Below are 15027 nucleotides of genomic sequence, written 5' to 3'. Positions count from 1 at the left end.
CGCCCTCACCGCGCAACGACCTCTGCGCATGCGCAACTGAAGTGCTGCGCTCCTCGCCTTCTGCCCTCCCCTCCACCGGACCGTTCCCTTCGCGCTGCCGCCCCCTCCTTCCCCCCCAAACATCTCCGCTCTGTCCCCCCACATATCATCGCGCTGTCCCCCCACAGGCATCCCCCTCCGCCGCTGCTCTCCCAAGGGCACCGCCAGTGACCGGGACCTGGCGGGGGAGTCCGCGCTCCGGGCCGATTACCCGCGTCACATGGTCGAGGTCGCGCCGGCGCTCTGCTCGGAGCCGCCTGCCCGCGGCGGTGCCTGACAGGGCTGGTGCCGAGCGGCCGCCCGGAGGGTGCTCCCCGGCGGGCGCCCGCAGTCCCCCCGCTTCTCCCCAGCCCTCAGACGCGGAGCCGCGGGGGCGGCGGTGTCCGCCGAGGTGCGGTGGGAACGCGGCTCTGCCCCGCTCGCGCAGGCAGCTCTGCAGGCAGCCCAGCCTGGCCTGGCGGCGGCAGGGCCACGGCGTGACCTCGGCGCGGCGCGGGCGGGAGCGGCGGGCGGGGGATTTATGTGCCGGGCGCGGGGCCGGGCGGGGCCGGCGCGGGCTCGGGCACCGCCACCGGCACCATGGTGAGTGCGGGCAGCGGGCCGGGGGCGGCGGGGAGCGGGGCCGGGCGGGGAGCGGCTCCAGGCGGAGTGCAAGGCCGCGCTGCTGGAGGGCCCGGCCCGGCCCGGCTGTGGGAGCGGCGAGGCCGCCGCGTGGGACCGTCGGTCTCCTGATGAGCTCTCGGTGAGGGAATGGCCGCGCTGGGTGTGCCTCGCCGGCACCTTTGCTCTGCCCGGAGGTTCCGTTTGGGTTTTTTCCGTCCATTCCTGCTTTTCCGCGCAGAAGGAGAGTGAGGCACTGCGGTCTGGCCTCTGTGGCAGGATTGGGGTGTCTGACCGTAAATACGCGGAGCCCTCGTCGCCCTCCTCAGCTCCCCGAACGGAGATGTGTTTAGGGCGGCGCCGATCTCTCCTGCTGTGCCAGCAGTGAGGGAGCCAGAGAGAATGGCCTCGAGCTGAGACAGGGGAGCTTCAGATTAGGTTAAATTTTCACTGTCAGGGTAGTCGGGCATTGGAATAGGCTGCTCCGGGAGGTGGTGGAGTCACCATCCCGGGAGGTGTCAGTAGATGTCTGGATCTGGCGCTGGGTGATGTGGTTCAGTGGTTTATGGGTTGCATTGGCAGTGCTGGGCTGACGTTGGACTTGATGATTTCAAAGGTCTCTTCCAGCCGTGACGATTCCGCGATTCTGATTGTTTGCTCACGTCTTCTGTAAACTCCCTATAAATAGGGTGTGTAAGTGGTCTTGGATATATGTAGAAACCTCTGATGTTCGTTAATGCCAGATCCTTTTCGGTGCTCTGGGCCTTGTCGCAGTGTGTGCAGTGGCAGCACGGCATTGTCACTCAATCCTAGAGTGGTTTGAGTTGGAAGGGACCTAAAGAAAAAAGAATCCCGCTTTAAGTTGCTTTTCACAATAGGTGTTTCAGCACAGCCAGAACTTATTGCTCTGAACATAATGCACAATAAATGACCTTGTAACATGGTAGGGGAAGAACAAAGTTTGATTGATGTAATTGTTAATGGTGTAAACTTGTTGGATGTACGTCGCTTAAACAGAGGAGTCTAAGTAACAAATATCAAAGTATATAAAGATGTATCACAATAAAGATGCTGAATTCTGTATTTGGGTCTTGGTTACTGTTGAAAACACTGGAGTTGATGAGCTCAGCTTTTAGTGTACGTATAGATAAAAAGAGCAAGGATGCATGGGTGCAGGTATAAAAACGTATTTTGTATGTGCCGTTGCACATATAATAAAGAGTATATTTTATGTATTTTATATCTATTATATTATTCTTTTCTTCCATGTGGCTATATGACCCTAAGTTTCAGTGTCATTTTAAGTATGGCAAAAGTGTCCGTTTGTTGAAACAGATTCTTAAGAAATGCACTTTACCATTGCATTTTTAATAAAACTGCCTTTTAACTGTTCTCATACTTTCAGATTTAATCACATGATTCTACTAAAGCTCTTTTTAATAGTGTATATTATGAAAAGTATTTATGAAAGGCTTATGAAAGGAACTGTATTTCTTCTCCTTATGAAGTGTTTTTCTTTTTTTCTTTTTCTAGAGGTTAGAATATTTAATCAAAAGGTCATGAAATACTCATTTGTAGGATTCCGTGGGTGCTGTGTCCAGTATCCATACTGGAAGCTACTTTTGGAAAATTGTGAGGTTTTCCTCTCAGTGCAGGTCCTTGATTAAATAAATTCAGTGGTTGCTTGTGCTGCCTGATGAGGTTGAAAAATCAGGTCCAGTTTTCTGTGCTGGTTGCTGGCAGTGTGGACAAATAATCTTTGTGTGTGATTCCATGACGTCAGCAAAGTGAAAAGGTAGTTGTCTACTTTTACAGTGTTTGGAAGCTGCATTCTCCAGTTCCAAAGCAACAGGAGAATGAAACGTTCATCAGTTTCTTTTGCACCAGGAGGCTTATAAGTCAAGTCTTAAAATCAAGATCTGCCAAGCTGGGACTGCCAAGACTCATCTATGCAGCTGCAGTGCCAGTTAGGTCATGACTTGAAACTCTGCACAAGTGTCTTAATACTGTGCAAGGCCCCAGTGTTTTAGACTCTTCAGCAGAGGCATCAAAGACTTTTCACTTTTTATGCTTGGAATTATTCCTTTAATGGCAGAGCCTGCTCTTTAAAAACCAAATGTTCTAGAGAGTGGGAGCTTCCATAGTTCCTACTTGTGGTAGTTGGGGAAGTATTGGGTAAACTAGATTTTTAAAACCTTTGAATATTAATAGTGGAGTATATCCTTGTTTTGTTCCTGTGTAGTAGATCAGTTCTCTGAACTAGTTTTACTTGTAATCTAATAATACATTGCATATATATTGGTGTTCTGTACAACAAATATTCTTTAATGGTTTCCTCAGTAATAAAGATAAATCTGTGTTTTTATAAATGCCCTTGTTCCGGCCATGGAATTTCTGTAGCAATAACCTGATTTGCCTAATGATCACTAGTTCTGTAATCTTTGTGCTTAGAGAGCCTCAACAGAAAAAGACAAAAGACTCTTAGGTAAAATGCAAGTTTATTGGCTGTCTTTTGAATCTGTGGAAAGACACTGATCAGGAGAGAAGTGGCCCTGGGGTAGGAAAGACCTGTGCAGGTGAGTGGTTGGGCCTTGAACTCCTTGTCTATTCATCATGCCACTTTGTGCATCATTTGTTCATCTCTGCTGTCTTGTAAACAGTGGTAGGTGCATGGAAATTCTGATTCAGGGAAAACTTGGTCGTGAGAAAAGATGAAAAGTAAAAATCTGAACTTTGAAGAGGTCTCTTGGCATAGGTATCTCTCCCAAGATTAGCTTTATGAATGTCTGATTTTTACAAATAGTAAGATTTGAACTGCCTCACATTGCTGACTATCATTCTGACTACAGGTCTTTTGTGAAAGTGGTCTTTTTCACAGGAAACATTCATTTTAAAATGCTGCACAGCAAGCTCAATTTTCTTTGGCCATCCCATATAATATTTTCTAAGAAACAATTCTGAATTGCATTTATGTTTCAGAAGAACACTGTCTTGGTTTTGCAAGCTACAGCTGGCGCACGGACTTACGCATACAGAGAAAAATTTGCATGTGGGGGGAAATTGACATGTGGAAAAGTGTCATTTTAATAGCAAAAGCAATAATGTATCAGCTATTAAATGGCATTTTGAAAAGTTTAGCTTTCAGGCTCCACAAATACCGTTGCATATTTGGAACTGCAGGAGATAAGAGTATTTGTTATATTCTCCTAGGGATCTTGCTGGTCACTACTAATACAATACCTTTTCCATTTTTTACTTGGAAATTCACAGTCTTGTTAGCATATTTGCATGCTGCCATTGAAAGAGATTTATGCCTTGAATTAAAATTTGTAGAATACTCCAGTACAGTTGTGTAAAAATCTTCGTTTTACAAGACTTGCCACTTCAGAAAGAAAGCAGCTGGCATTATATTTCTGAAGGTGAAATTGTAGACTGGGTTCTACCAGCTGTTTTTTCAGGCATTCAGTTGTATCCCTGCTGCAGTCCTGGTGCACACAGCAGTTGGCTTCAGCTCAAGATGCTTGTGCAGTGGAGGAGGTGGTTGTTGTCAGAGAACAGGTAGCTTCAAAGTCCTGTGTAAAGCAAGGTGTTTGAATTATTTGTAATATATACACATGTGGTAAGGAAAAGAAAGATGGAAAAAGCCTGGTACTACAGGTGAGGAGGAATAACCTTTGGGAAGGTCAAAATGAGGAGACTTGATTGGTGTCTTTGCATAAAACAGTCAGCCTTGGCTATCTTTATGCTTCATGTTCCTTGTAAGTTAATTAATGATGAAAAGAAAAATGTCCTTCAGGCAGAAGTACTTTTAAATTTGTTGGTTTTTCTTTTTTTCGTCACTCTGAGATAGATGTTGGTGTTTTATAAGTACACTTAACCAGTAGATAAGAGTTTTGTAACTTTATCTTAATTGCTTATTCTTAGTTTTTGTTCTCCTCACTATCAGCAACTGTGTCACCGGGTATGTAGTATAAGACTGAAAAGTTTAGGTTGTACTTCATTCAACCTTGTGTTGTTCGCTTTTGGAGCTGTCATCTTTTTTTTCCTCAATTTTAAGAAATATGGCCAGCTTTCCTTTAATGTAACTGCTAATACTACTCTTGTGGACCCCTTATGTGTTCTCTGTTATGATGTAAAGCTTTCATGTGAAATATGCTGTGTTAGGCAAGCAAAGGTCAGACAGCCATACTTATTAAAGGATCTGGAAGAGAGCACACTGACTTGTGAGACTTCTGAGACATCTCTAACCAAAGACCTTCTGGGACAGAAACACAGCTGGGCAGCAATTTATTTGACAGGGTTTCTGCGTGGCTGTACTATTTCAGTCTTCGTTTTGGCCAGGAAGTTTCTTTCTAGCTTCTGTTTTGCAGAGAAACTGACTTACCGTGTTACATAGTCCTCCTTTCTTTGGTCCCAATGCTTCCTGGCATTAGAGATTGACAGAAATGTCTCTGGCTGGCAGAATACTGAATACCTCTCTCTCTAGCATCTTGAACTTGGATTTCAAATTCCACGCTGCAAAGTTGAGGCATGATAGGGACATAGATGTATGTGGAATCAATGTGCTGAAGGTCTTAAATGGGTTCACTTAACATGACTTTCCACAAACTGTTCTATATCTGCAGACACTTTATTTAGTCTGTGCAGCAGTTCCTCATCTCTTAAGAGGTGAGTTTTGGTCAGCCTGGTCAGTGATTGTGTGCTTAATTTCCTTATCACAGGTCAGGTTTTGTTCACTGGAAGCCCTCAAAACCCCCATATGATGTGGGCTTTGCCCCTGTGCATCTTCTCTTTCAAATGTGTATCATACTTTATTTTTCATACTCATGATTTTTAAAGTTGTGGATTTATGACTAAAATCTAAACTCTATGTCCTCTAATTTAGAGTGTAAGAGTAGAGGATGTATGATATTGATGGGAACCAACACCCAGTTTTCATTCATGTTCCTGAAATGAGTGGTTTAAAATTTAAACTGGTATTAGTGGTAAAGCGAAGACTTGGAATTACGTGGGAGACTGGATCTAGGCAGAGCCTGAAGTGAACCCTGTATTTTGGGGGAGGGGGGAAAGACGTGTTCTAGTGTTGTAATATGGGGTAGTTTGGGATGTTGTACATATTTCTGGTGTGTGTTAATAAAACATACAAGCAGAGTGTAACCACATCCAGGCAAAAGGGTAGAGTTGGCAAAAAGTTGTGCTGTGCACATAGCATGTTGAGTGACCATATCACCTACTGTATTCCTGTGCCATGGCACATTGGCAGATTGCAGGAAGATTAATGCAGTGGATTTTTTTTTTTTAATTTCTTGTCACATCTCTATTAATGTATTACTTGTGGTTGTTTACTTACCTTCAGGAATCAAGTGAAAAAGCCTTTATCAAGTGACCACATATATCCATTTTTTTAATAGTAGGAAAGTAAGTGTAGGAAAGTACGAGAAAGATATTTCCACCACAAAGTTAGATTTTGTGATATTGTTGGGATTTGGTTATTTCTTTTTTTTTTTTTTTCACGTGGCTTAAAACTTGCTAGGTTGTTTTCATTTGTATGCTGAAATGTTTGCAGGTATTTCCATTTTTAACAAATGCAGCAATAACCTCTATGGGAATTAGCACTGTGAATTTCTGCTAGAAGGGGATAGAGAGTATGCAGAGAGATATTCCGTTCCTTAAGACAAATTGTTTCTAATGGATTCTGTTACAACTTGCAGTCTTCACTTGAGTAAGGAAACAAGTTTCTGTTGGCGAACTTTTAAGTAGTCTGTTGATTTGTAAGTATTTTAGCTCAGCTAGTGGTCCTGCTGCCCTGTATAAAAATAACTGCCTTGATTTGTATCTTTTCCCTCCTGTTGTCTTGAGTTGAAAAGGCGTTTTCTTTCCCTTACTGATGGGAACCTCTAGGAGTAATTGAAGAGACACACTGGCACCTGATTAGGCTCCTAATAAAAACTGTATTCTAGAGTGATATTAATGTAACTTGACCCTGAGAGACTGAATTCTGAGAATCACGGCTTAGTGGGCAGGCGAGATAAAGGGACAGTGGTTTCTCTCTTACGTTGGGTGGCAGTGGTCAGGCTTAGTGTGAGGTGGTCAAAATAAATACTTGATTTTTAAAATGCGTGGTTTGTTTTGTACATGAATTAGAGAGTATATACTTCCTTAGAAAGTTAGTAATTTAAAAATCAAATATATTAAGCAGGCAGCTTGTTTTAGCAACACTTCTTTCACTGGAAGTACATTTCTGTTAGCCAGGGAATTGGTTTGAATAATCTGTGCGTGGAACTATGCATAATCCTTAATAAAGGTAGAGTGGTCAAAGTAATACCTGCAGCTGTCACTCTTGATCTTGATCCCTGATCTCAGTGACAAAGAGCATAAACAAAAGTGAGGTCTTAATTTTTGACATATCTCAGGGAATTGATGGCACCAATGTGTAGGAGCAGTAGAAATTCCAAGGAGGGAGGAGGCAAAGAGAGGCTTGAGCACTAAAGAAATTTAATGGTATTTGAACCCCTCCAAAGGTGTTACTTCACAGTATAAAAAAGTAACAAGTATTTCTGAGTTTGGCACCTTGTTATGAGACGTGTGGTAATATTTTGAAGGTGTTTACAAATACTGCAAGATAATTTAGGCTATCTTAATCTCTCTCAATCATATTAAATTAAGGATGATACTGTACATCATGCAAAAACATTTTATCTGCGCAGTATTGACACAATTTCTGATTTATTTAAGGGGAAAAAAAAAGAAAAAGAAATAGCATTGAAGGAAGATAAGAACTTTCCTTAGTGCAGTATTTAAGACCAAAGAAGGTATTGTTGGTAGGGAAGGGGAAGAGTTGTAGGTTAACAGCTTGTTGCGTAGCAGATGTGGATAACAGGGACTTGGCTTGTATGACCATGGGACCCCCTCTGAGGTGCAAGGACTGCTGGGGAAGGACAGCATCCTCCTGACCAAGTGGAGCAAAAGTATCTTTGCCAACAGTCTGGCCAAAGTGGTATGGACAGCTTTAGACTAGGACTGAGAGAGGAAGGAGATAATGACTCACAAATCAAGAGGAAAAACTGTTGGACTGAGATAGTAAGCAAAGGATGCAAAGTAATGTTGAGAGGTGTCCTTGAAAACAACTAGTTAGGGGAGAAAGGAACTCACACATGTAGGTAAAGGCAAATAGGAAATATCTGTGTATACAATGAGGCCAGCATTATGAGAGAGAAGCTCTTAGACCTCTTCAGGGAAATGAGCACATTTGAGTTCATCTCTGACCTGCCAGTACACTAATGCATGCAGCATGGGGAAAAATGGGAAAGTATGGGGCTGTATGAAGTTGCAGAGCTAGGATTTCATTTGGATAACAAAGATGTTATGGAATAGGCAGTACAATTCCACCATGGATGGATGCAGGCCCTTCTGTGGGGATGGGCTGGGAAACAGAGGAGTTGGACTTACTCTCTACTGAAAGAACAGTGGGAATGCATGGAAGTCTGCCATGGGGTTAAAAAAAAATTGTGAAAACCAGCAACCAGCAGTCAGAATTAAAGCTTACTGAGTGACTGGGAGTGAGATGGCTGCTGACACTACTGATGTGCCAAATGCTTTTCAGGAGTTAGATGTTGAAGTGAAGCTGTACTGATTCCTGTGTACCCTTCCTTCCCCACATGTGCCTGGAATTCAGTGTGGGGCAAATGCTCTACACTAATCAAAGACTGAAATTTCACAACATGGATGTTGTTAATTGTGAAGTTACTGTTGATTCCAGGGGGTTTGTGATGTCAGCTGTTACACTGTGTCAGAGCTGAAGAGATCACAAATCCCAAATTTATAATCAGGGATGTAGGTTTAAGGCATAAAGTCTTGTGAAATTCCCTGTGTATGAATGGCCTTTCAGTATGTGGAGCAGGGGACATATATGACTGCCATTGTGGCCTGGGAATGCATTTTCCCTTTGATGAAGCATGTAGTTGATTGTAGCAAGTTTCAGGGGATTTTTTATTTTTTTTGGAAAACTGCTATTGTATCCTGCTCCTTGTTCCTCTACAGTTTAAAACTAAACAAAAAATTAACCTATCATAATGCTTTTTACTTTTTTTTTTAAAGATTCTTTATGACTTTTCCAAAATACATCCTGACTTATTATTAACTTATTTCTCTACAGGGTGTGATAGGTGTACAGCTGGTGGTTACCATGGTAATGGCTAGTGTCATACAGAAGATCATACCTCACTATTCTCTTGCTCGTTGGCTTCTCTGTAGTGGCAGGTAAGATAAGAAACAGTTGCTATACAATGTGTGACTATGGCAATGCAGTTATGTATTACAGTAGTAACAGTAATTGAAAAGTAATCGACTGCTGTTCTTAAATTTATTACTGCAGCATTCTGACACCTGTTTTGCAGGCTCAAGGTAAAAAGACAGTGTTGCTGTAAAAGAACAGAATTGTTTGTTGCTACTGATGGTATCAGTCATGAAGTTAATTGTTCTTCAGCTCTTATATTAAAGGTACAAGGTACATCCTTTAATATTAAGCTAAACTGAATACAAGACACTGAAGAATGGAAGGATTTCTTTTCCTCTGCACTTCATCTGTGGTGTTGTTAATCCACCTCCTGATTAGCTTTTCATATAAACAGTGCTTAGGTATTTATTAAAAATTATATTTTTTTAATACGTCAAAGGACAGGTTTAGTATAAATTCAATATACTACTTCCTTGTATCAACAGATCAAACAGACATAGTGAGTTGCAAGGGGAGCATACCCTGTGTGTCTCTATCCATAATAACAATGAAAAACAACAGCTCTTTTGAATATAAATCAGTATGCTAAATATTAAAAGGAATCATAGACACTGTTTTTTTCATTTGGTAAGAAAAATAATTAGTATGATTAGAGGGTAGGGTGCTGTCTTTTGTAACTTAAAATTTTGAGAATATCAACAGTATTCAAGGAGTATCCCTTGAATAGTAATGTACTCCATAAGAGTATTAATGAGTCTTGTATAATTTTCCATTGCCTTTTTTTTCTTCTGCATCTCATAATTACTAGCTTATTTCTTTTTAATTTTCCACATTTCATCACCCAACAAGCTGCTAATGAGAAATGACTGCAAATATTGGTTAGATGTGTGTTAGGTATAACAGAAAACAGTAATTGTCAGATGAATACTACAAGCAGAAATCATACTCTTAATGAAGTTTCGTTGTTGACCACATCTGCGGGGTGTTGATCACCTTTTTTGTACCCTAAAAAGAGTATTAGGTTAATGAATATGAAACTGCCTACCATTGTTTTAAAGTGTGTTATCACTAGACTGTTTTTTATCACCAAAGGGCTTATTATACTTTTTATGTCCTATTTAAACTTTTATTTCAAAATTTAAATATCTAATTGCTCTTTTAAAAGAATTGCTCAATATTATGCCTGTATTCTTCATTCTTTCGAAGTTTTTGCTCTCTATGCTTGCTCTAAGGCGTGTACCAATGATAGGGAGAGGTTTGCTGTTCAAATATTTTTTCCTAATCCTTTTCTCCATTTATCTTTGCACATCTGCAGATTGATAAATACATGAAGCAAGATTTCAGCATTTGTGCTTAGGTAATTCTGCTTCTACTGAAGCCAGTAGGAGTCCTGTTATTGCCTTTACTATGATAGTAACCTGGAAACCTCATTCTTGCTTTTCAGTGTTCTTTTATTTATCTGGTAACTTATTTTAGTGCGTTGTAATTTCAGGCACTGTGAATAATCCCCTGAATACAGGAATTGTATGAAGGGTCAGAAATAATTCTGTGTTCCAGAAATAAACACAAGTTAGAAGCTTCGTGGCAACAAGAATCTGAATTGTAATGGCAGAAAGAAAAACAGTTATTTTCCCGGTTTAGCTGAGAAACTACTTATTGTGTTTAATATTTTTTTCTTTAGTTTTGTCTTTTTGTCAGTGGTATTTGCTTTGACAGACCTGTGCGGGTGGGGTGGTAGGGCATTTTATACACAAAAATATACAGGTACAAGTAGGCACACTCCTAAGCAATCCAGCTGTTCTAGGAAAAGTTACCACCTGCTCCTCCTTTCCTTTGTCAGTAGACTCCAACTCATCACCACCAACTGTGGTTTTTAAGTAACTTGAACTAAATGTCTTGCTTCCAAAGGGTTGGCAAGCTTTCCTAACCAAGATAAGTGGAAATGTCCGTAGATAGTCCTTGCCAAATGGGAGGGAGTATAAACGTGTTATCAGACAAGATGGAAGCACTTAAGTGACCAGTTGATTTCGAGATGCTGTATGTGTACAAGCAAAGTCCATTAAAAGGAAGCACAGACATTTCAAAATTTAAAGGAGTTGTTAGAATAGACATAAGATATTTACATCATTGACTGTCAAAGGGCTATTTACTTAAATTTGTAAAGAAACTCAAACTTTCTCAATCCATTCTATTTTCAGAGCTTGAATGGAATTTAAATATCATATTTATTGGAAGAATTCACAGCCTAAATATCTGCATATGCCTTTGCATTTTTAACTAATAAAACTTTCTCTGCCAGAATGTTGCTTTTTAAGTTGTTCAGCTGTTTTAGTTGTTCTGTTATCATGCCACTTCAGGAAGACAGGAGAAAGTGGATGTTTTGTTGTGCATTTGTTAACGATCTTCATTCAGATTAACTGCAGCATATCTGTGTGGCCGTTGCTATTCAAACTGACTTGGATATGTCAAAGCCACAGTTGTGGGATTTCAGTTTTAAGAATATATAAGCTAAAACAGATACAAACTATTTTTTTATTATCTTGCTCTTTATGAAGATATTCAGATGTCCTGGTTTTAGGATTTTAAATGCGAGGTGTGTAGGGTTTATGAACTGAAAAATCCCCAGACTCTACTGTAATTAGGTATTACTTGCAACATAATATTCTGTATTATAATTAAGAGAAAATTGTAATTTAAGTATTTGATTTCTGTTAGCATACTACACAGAACAAGAATTTTGTCTGTTCTGCCGCATTAGGTACTATTTCTCTGTGCGGGAAAGATTTTGAAAAAAATTCTTTACAGCATAGGTGACTTTCATCATTACAGAACTACTTATGGTAATGTCAGCATGCCAGATTCAGATCTAGGAGATTGTGAGTGACAAGGCAGAAGAATGTTTCTCTGCTTACTCATACTTTCTTTGGGTCATGTGAAAGACAAGAAGAAGTCAGCATCTCCAGTGTAATTTCTCTTCTTGGATGAAAAGGTGGTTTCTCTAGTTTCTGTGTGTCTCAGTCTTAACCAAGTGCCTTTTGCAACAAAGTTTGCAAACCTCATATTTTTCAACTGGGACCACACATGATGAAAATAAATTAATGAAAAAACTTTCAAGCTTATGGTGAAAAAAAAATATCCTGAACAAAATTCAGCTCCTCTTTTCTCCCCCAAAACTCTCTGTTTGTGCAAAGTCTGTAATATTTGCCATTTTCAGCTTTGGAACTGGCAGTGAATTCCTTCAAGGGAAATTTGCAGTGTTTGTTTTATTGACTGGTATTGGAGCTGTTTTCTCTTGAAAGGATCCCAAGCCGAAGGAAGCCTTTCCTAAACAGAGCTGGGAGTCAAATGTTATCAAGTGGCTTGAGGTTGTTTGGGTTTTGATGCTTACTTTCCAAATTTGCCTTACTATCTCATTGAACTTGGATGTGACATCAGCTCTAATTCACCAACATAGATTTGAATGGTCCTACTGGGTGAGGTTACTTAATGTGAGAAGATGGTTGTGGATTCCATTATCACCTCTAACTATTACCAGTGTTAACCCATGTCCCTGTGGGTGACAATTAGTGTCCTCCTACTTCCACATACATTTCTCAAGTCTGTTTCTATTAATATTTGGTCTCCTTTGCCTCAGCATTTGAGAGTGCAGATCAGAGTGACATCCTTCCTGCATGTGGACAATAACCTTCCCTTGTTGAATGTGGAGAAGACCTTGTTTACTAAGGTTTTTGATGTACTTAGAGATTTAAGTAAAATATATACCATCTTAACACTTAACCATCTCTATGTTTCTTCTTCAGAATTTCCTTGCCACTTCTTGCCTTTTAAATGAATGAGCAGTGGATGATATATTGATTTGTGAAAGGGGAAAAACTTGTAGGTCAACTGCATGTAAATTAGTGATTATTTTTAATAGGACTTTTTCTAATAGGCTTTGAAGAGAGCAATGAGGAGGCTTTTAGGAAAGGAGTGTTGATGTTATGATCTGCTCTGCTTAAGAAAAAGACTGGTAACGGTTATTAGATAATAGCTACTTCAGATTCTGAAAACATGCTGGGTTTTTGAGGATATAATTATATTTTCTAAAATTGTTTAGAGTATGGTTCTGATGGGTAATTTTAATGGTATAGTTATTCTAGAGAACCTTTTCTCCTTGTACGAACCCTGTATTTGGTGATATCTTTAAAATCTGGTGTTTTGAGAACTGAAGGGCTTTCATATGAATGACAAAGTGTCAAAGCTTTCTAGTCATGAATAAACATCTCACGCTGAAGAGAACTGAAATTTACTTGTGGTTCAGTTCAGCCAAGATTGGTACTGGCACAGAAGGGTGTCCCGCTTAGGAGTAGTAAATGACTGGTGTCTTAATATGCATATAGATCTGCATCAAGATACAGTTTTTTAAAAGCCCCACTCTAAATTGCAAATACAAGTATTGTTATGTTTAAAATTTTCTTTTTCTTCAGTTTACGGTGGTATCAACATCCCACCGAAGAAGAACTACGAATTCTTGCAGGGAAGCAAAGAGGGAAGAGCAAAAAAGACAGGTAAATATTTGTTTGAAGCTTTTCTTCCCCTCTTTTCTGTTTTTTTTTCAGCATGTTCATATAACAACTTTGCCAGCCAACTTTTGTCTTTGTGTAAGTTAAAAACTGCTAGTTGCATATGACTACCCTGCTTGCGTGAATTGTCTCAGTTCTGTACCAAAATATGTTCTTTCAGTTTAACAGAGGATTGAACGTTGCTAAGTGTGGAACTGGTTAATTTCTAGTTCACAAAATGATCTGCAAAGCTGCTAATTTGATGGCAAAGCTTTTTTTTTTAGTGGATGTATTCATTTAGATAGAAATTGAGGAAAGCAAATCTTAGAATTGAACCTCTTCTGTTGAATCAAGAGAAGAAAAATTTAAGTATATTAGTTCAACGTATAATTATTAGGATCTGCCGTGCTTACACAGCTGTGAAGAAGGTAAATGTAATACATCCTAGGATGTATTACATGAGGTGAACAGAGCAGCTAGGATCATCCAGGAAACAGAAAGTGGGGGAGACTAAAAGAGCTGGGCTGGTTTAACCAGTCAAAAAGACAACTGAGGAGGTGGAATAGCTGTCTGTCAGCTTAAGCTAGAAGCAGCTTTCTGGTGTTCAGACATGAAGTTCTGAAGAGAAGAACATGTACTTCTGAACAAAAGTACAGCTGCATCAAGATCCAAGACATCTTGAGGTGATGGAGCTGGCCATGTTGATGTGATATTTCTGAAATGGCTAAGTTTAAAACAAGCAACACCCTCTGGCTTTCTTTTGGCAACACAGGAGGTTTCCTTTAGTCCTGTTTCTTCTATCCCAGTATGAACTCTCTTATAAATAAATCTTAAGACTTGAATTAATTTAGAGATTTCTCATATAATCTCTTAATGGTAATGTGATTTTTATCCATGTTTCCTTAGCTCTTTACATCGAAAGAGCTGGTTGGGAACATTATTTGCTTCTGTGATCTACAGAATCACAGAATCATTTAGGTTAGAAAAGACCTCTGAAGTCACCAAGTGCAACCTTTGACTGATGCCCACCTTGTAAACTAGACCATGGTACTGTAATATCCAGTCATTTCTTGAACACCTCCAGGGATGGTTAGCCCACTGCCTCGCTGGTCAATCCATTCCAATTCCATAAAGAAATTCCTCTTGATGTCCATCCTTAACCTCCCCTGGTTCAGCTTTTTTATTTGTCCTGTCACTGGTTATCTGGGAGAAGACTAACCCCCACCTGGCTACAGCCTGCTTTCAGGTAGTTGAAGAAAGCAATAAGGTCACCCCTGAGCCTGTTTTTCCTCGAGGCAAACAACCTCATTTCCCTCAGCTTCTCCTCATCCAGATCCTTCCCCAGCTCTGTTGCCTGTCTCTGGATTCACTCCAGCACCTCAGTGTCTTCCCTGAACTGAAGGACCCAAAACTGGACACAGTACTCAATGTGTGGCCTCAGTGGTGCTGAATACAGGAGACAATCACTGCCCTGGTCCATCTGGCCACACTATTGATGATACAAGGGCAGGATGCCCTTGGCCTTAGTCAACCTAAGCACACACTGACTCGTGTTCATCTCTTCTGTCAACCAGCACCCCCAGATCTTTTTCCACCGGGCCACTTTCCAGC

General features: G+C 40.5%; 1 protein-coding gene across 3 annotated transcripts in view; it reads left to right on the top strand.

Annotated features, from left to right (window-relative positions):
* Positions 1 to 579: 579 nt before the first annotated feature.
* TMEM161B (transmembrane protein 161B) overlaps positions 580 to 15027 on the top strand; it is a 37113-nt gene continuing 22665 nt past the window's right edge. For 2 of the 3 annotated variants that reach the window (XM_027911654.1, XM_027911634.1), the window contains exons 1-3: positions 580 to 621; positions 8795 to 8898; positions 13342 to 13422. In XM_027911654.1, the coding sequence (XP_027767455.1) occupies positions 619 to 621; positions 8795 to 8898; positions 13342 to 13422 (188 nt within the window). In that variant the 5' untranslated portion in view covers positions 580 to 618. Of the gene's footprint in view, positions 622 to 3129; positions 5308 to 8794; positions 8899 to 13341; positions 13423 to 15027 lie in introns of those variants that run through there. The other variant, XM_027911644.1, reaches the window with a different exon arrangement.

The sequence above is a fragment of the Empidonax traillii genome, unplaced genomic scaffold (genome assembly GCF_003031625.1).
Source record: "Empidonax traillii isolate 1590-97213 ecotype Southwest subspecies unplaced genomic scaffold, ASM303162v1 scaffold4:size3804566, whole genome shotgun sequence".
Lineage (NCBI taxonomy): Eukaryota > Metazoa > Chordata > Aves > Passeriformes > Tyrannidae > Empidonax > Empidonax traillii.
This window is presented reverse-complemented; position numbering and strand designations above follow the sequence as displayed.